Here is a 4,758-nt window from a genome sequence, read left to right as displayed (position 1 = left end):
CCTAACTTGATCACTTAGCAATATCAAAATAGAGAGAGAAGAGAAGAGAAGAGAAGAGAAGAGAAGAGAAGAGAAGAGAAGAGAAGAGAAGAGAAGAGAAGAGAAGAGAAGAGAGGAGAGGAGAGAGAAAACAAGGTGTTGAAATTCTTTCTAAATGGCATCAGCCTAGGTTTACCAGATTGCATGTGTCCATCCAAAGTCTGAACGGCTAAGGTTCACAGTGTGCCAATGTACGGAAAGGCACTCCACAACAGAAAGCTGTTGTAAAGACAGAGATAATAGGCATTTTTTTTGTACCCCTTGGGCCATATTTCACAGGACAATTAAGGAGACCCATTTTGTCTACACCATGCACCTTTTCTCAAGAATATGTGCAGTTCTGTTCTCAACTCTAAAGAGATTTTTTTTCTCTCTCTCTGAATGATCATTGAAACATCATTTATTCCATGTAGGGCAGGACATTAAAAAAAAAAGATGACCTTCGTATTCGTTCTTGATCCGGTGGTACTAATCTAGTCCTAATATGTGCAAGTCTGTCCTCAACTCTAAAGACATTTTTTTTCTTATTGATTACTGAAACGTCACTGACTCTGTGTACAGTAAGACGTTAAAAATATCGATGACTTTCCTATTCCTTCCTGGTCCAGTGATAATAATTGAGTTCTATTTCCACTGTCCTCAGCTCTCTGTTAAAGACATGTTCTCAGTCTACCATGGGGTCTTTCCAACCACTCTCTACGCGTCTAAGAGCCGGACAATGACTGAGGATGATGGAAAAAGAATATTTGCTTTTGAGCTGTTGGAGAAGAACACTGGACATTTCATGGATGACCAAGAGGATAAACGCATCTGTCTTGGAAAGGGTGCAGCTGGAGTGCTCCTTGGAGTCAAGGATGATGAGGCTTTGCCTTACACCCTTGGGTCATTTGCTAGGAAGGGCCATTCCTTGGAGAGTGGGACATGATTCTCAAAGGGTCCACGGAGCTACCGTGAAACCAACAACTGGATTTAAGAAGGAGCCTTTCAACCTCAAGAAAGATGAGACCACAGCTTTCTGATCTGGGGGGGAAATCTGGCCGTGTCTTCTTGAATTATGTACTTCCTTCCTTCCTTCTCTCCGATGATATAATTCCAGCAATGGGAGAGGTCAGGTGCGTGAGAAGGATCTTTCCATATTTATTTATCTATCAAAAGTCATGCTTACCTATCGTCTGGAGGTTTTTCAGGGTTTCCCGCATGACATCGTGGTACAGTTGTTTCTGAGCCCCGTTCAGCAGGGCCCACTCTCCGTGACTGAAGACCACGGACACGTCTTCCACGGACACGGGTTCCTGAAACACACAGCACATTCCCAGTCGGGCAAGAGTCTCACTACATCACACCCCAGTTAAGGAAAAGGTCACCCCCAGATTTCTTTTTTTTCACACGCGTGGTTTTCAGAACCTGCATCTGAATGCAATCGTGAGTTGATGAAGCCCAAGCCATCCCTTAGAAAACAAAGAAATTCTCCTTTCTACCATCTATTTAACTTATTTTTAATTTTTTTATTTATTTGGGTTTTGTTTTTGTGTTTTTGTTTTTGTTACTTCTCCTGACTCAATAATCCCAGAAGCATGGCTGTTCACAGTCAACCTCAAATAATGTTGTCGTGTGTCGTCAAGTAGGAACAGACAGACAGCCCTCCAGTGGGTTTTTGTAGACGGGAAAACTCACAGAAAGAGAGGTCCCATCCTTCTGCCCACACAGCGGCTGGTGGACTTGAACCGTGTGCCTTTTTGGGACCACGGTGCAGCTTAATACCACCCAGCCCCCAGTTTTTACAATAGTGATCTTATTTCATTTGCAGTAAACTTTCTAACTTGGTAGAAAGCTTCCTAAGGGCCTTTTTTTTTCATCAGGGCTCTTTTGTCAAGACCTTACTGTCTTGTTTTTATGCATCCATTGATAGATATTTGCATTGTTTCCAACTGCTGGTTATAAACACGGGTGGCGATCTATTACTTCAAGGGGCATCTCTTAGTTATTAATGCCACATTACAAAGAAAGCGTCAACATACTACAAAAATAGAACCAAAAGAAGTGCAGGAGAGGGAGACCCCGGATGAGATGGACTGATCCAGTGACTGCAGCCAAGGGTGTTAAGTGTGTTTGAGTCAGTGACACGGGCTCAGGACAGGGCAGGCTTCAGAGCTGCTGGATCCAGGGTCACTACAAGTCACAGCTGCTGGCTGTTTCTTGCCAGAACGATGGACAATCTCTTTCTGCAGGATGTCCTGCGTCTGAAAACTCCCTGGAAAATCAGCAGTGGGTCAGCTCCCACTTAGAGACAAGACGTTATAAAGCTGCCGTACTCGGCCACGTTTCCCCCTTTACAGGCCTGCAAAACTCAGAGGGTTTTCCAAAAGTCTACACGCAACAGCAGCACGTTATGGCTTCAAAGGAGGGAAAAGCCATTCTTGTGCTCAAAGACCTGACTGTGTGTGTCTCACCATTCCTTTGCTGCACCTTCTGCAGCACTCAGAGATCAATGACCCTGAAGACCAAGGACTCAGTGTTGGAATAGTGTTGGGAGTGGACAAGAGCAGTGGGCAACGGGGGGGGGGGGGGGGGGGATCAGGGGTCCCGGCACACTGCTGGGAACACGCCTTTGGGATTTGACAGCTAAGGCACGATGCTGGCGCCCTTCTCCATGGTTCACACACTCCTCCAGCTCATCTCCACACTCCTGCATCTTCTCTACACCATCCAGAGTAACCCCAAACTATTCCACATAGTGATTCTGCACACCCGCAATCATGTCCTCGCCCTCCATCCTTTCCACACCCTCCACCCCGTCCACGCCCTCCATCTTGTCTCATCCTCCATCTTGTCCTCTGTCCTCCATCTCTTCCCGTCCTCCATCTTATCTTCCATCTTGTCCTCCGTCTTCCAACTTGCCTCATCCTCCATCTTGTCCTCATCCTCCATCTCGTCTCATCCTCCATTTTGTCCCCTGTCCTCCATCTTGTCTCACCCTCCATCTTGTCCTCGTCCTCCATTTTGCCTCATCCTCGCACTTGTCTCCTCCTCCATCTTGTCCCATTGTCCATCTTGTCCTATCCTCCATTTTGTCACCTGTCCTCTATCTTGTCTCATCCTCCATCTTGTCCTCTGTCATCCACCTTGTCTCATCCTCCATCTTGTCCCCTGTCCTCCATCTTGTGTCATTTTCCACCTTAATCCTCTGTCCTCCATCTTGTCTCCTGACCTCCATCTTGTCTCACGTTCCATCTTGTCTCACCCTCCAGCTTGTTTCATCCTCCGTCTTGTCGCATCCTCTATCTTGTCCTCTATCCTCCATCTTGTCGCCTCCATCTTGTCCTCATCCTCCATCTTGTCCTGATCTCCATCTTGTCCTCGTCCTCCATTTTGTCCCCTGTCCTCCATCTTGTTTCATCCTCTATCTTGTCCCGTCCTCCATCTTGTCTCATCCTCCATCTTGTCCCTTGTCCTCCATCTTTTCTCTTCTTCTATCTTGTCCTCTTCCTCCATCTTGTCTCATCCTCCATTTTGTCTCATCCTCCATCTTGTCTCATCCACCATCTTGCCTCATCCTCCATCTTGTCCCATCCTCCATTCTGTCCCCTGTCCTCCATCTTGTCCTCCATCTTGTCTCATCCTCCACCTTGGCTCATCCTCCATCTTGTCCCCTGTTCTCAATCTTGTCTCTTCTTTCATCTTGTCCTCTTCCTCCATCTCCTCCATCTTGTCCGATCCTCCATCTTGTCCCCTGTCCTCCATCTTGTCTCATTTTCCATCTTAATCCCCTGTCCTCCATCTTGTCTCATCCTCCATCTTGTCCCCTGTCATCCTTCATCTTGTCTCATCCTCCATCTTTTCCCATGCTCCATCTTGTCCCCATGCTCCATCTTGTCCCCATCCTCCATTCTGTCCTGGTCCTCCATCTTGCCCGCTCATGATCATGGCCCTGCCCCATCAATTTCTGAGCCTCCACCATGACCCTGCCCTCCATCATGGCCCCACCTGTCGTGTCCCCTTCCGCCACTATGACCTCAGCCACAATCATGGCCCCACCCCCCTTGGTGCATCATGGTCAGTGAGTCCTCCTGAGGCCCTGCTTCAGGGCTGCTGGACACTGGGTTGTTAAAGGTCACGGGTGCATGAGGGCACCTCAGAACCACCATCAAATGATCATGGCCCCCTGCCATCCTATCAATGGTTTCATCACATGCCCCGCCTCCATCATGGCCCCGCCCCATCATGTCCCTGCCCTCCAATCATGTCTCTACTCCATTGTTTCCCACCTCCCAGCATGAGCCCACCCCATTGTGTCGTCCCGCCCGCCGTCATGTCCCTACTCCATTGTCTCCAACCCTCCACCATGATACTGCCTCCATCGTGTCCATATTCTCCAATCATAGCCCCACCCCATCATGGCCCCACGTCATTGTATCCAGCCTTCCACCATGACCCCGCCCCTGCTGTGTCCCTGCCCTCCAATCATAGCCCTGCCCCTGTCATAGACATACCCTTCAATCATAACCCCGCCCGTCATAGCCACGCCCTCCAACCATAGCCCCGCCCCATCATGTCCCTCCTCCACTGTATCCCACCCTCCACCAAGACCCAGTTCATCCTGTCTCATCCTCCATCTTGTCCCGTCCTCCATCTTGTCTCATTTTCCATCTTGTCTCCTGTCCTCCATCTTGTCCTTGTCCTCCATCTTGTGCCATCCTCCATCTTGTCCCCTGACCTCCA

At 48.6% G+C, this 4,758-nt stretch overlaps 1 protein-coding gene across 1 annotated transcript in view; it reads right to left on the bottom strand.

Annotated features, from left to right (window-relative positions):
* The window catches only part of LOC102868122 (zinc finger protein 229-like), a 7,142-nt gene extending 4,175 nt beyond the window's left edge, over window positions 1–2,967 (bottom strand). The window contains exons 1-2 of the mRNA XM_006903392.1: window positions 2,824–2,967; window positions 1,205–1,331 (exon numbers count right to left, since the gene is read on the bottom strand). Of these exons, the coding sequence (XP_006903454.1) occupies window positions 1,205–1,331; window positions 2,824–2,967 (271 nt within the window). The remainder of the gene's footprint in view (window positions 1–1,204; window positions 1,332–2,823) is intronic.
* Window positions 2,968–4,758: the final 1,791 nt, after the last annotated feature.

This window comes from Elephantulus edwardii, unplaced genomic scaffold (assembly GCF_000299155.1).
Source record: "Elephantulus edwardii isolate Elephantulus edwardi_28Jun2011 unplaced genomic scaffold, EleEdw1.0 scaffold00631, whole genome shotgun sequence".
NCBI classification, from domain to species: Eukaryota; Metazoa; Chordata; class Mammalia; order Macroscelidea; family Macroscelididae; genus Elephantulus; species Elephantulus edwardii.
This window is presented reverse-complemented; position numbering and strand designations above follow the sequence as displayed.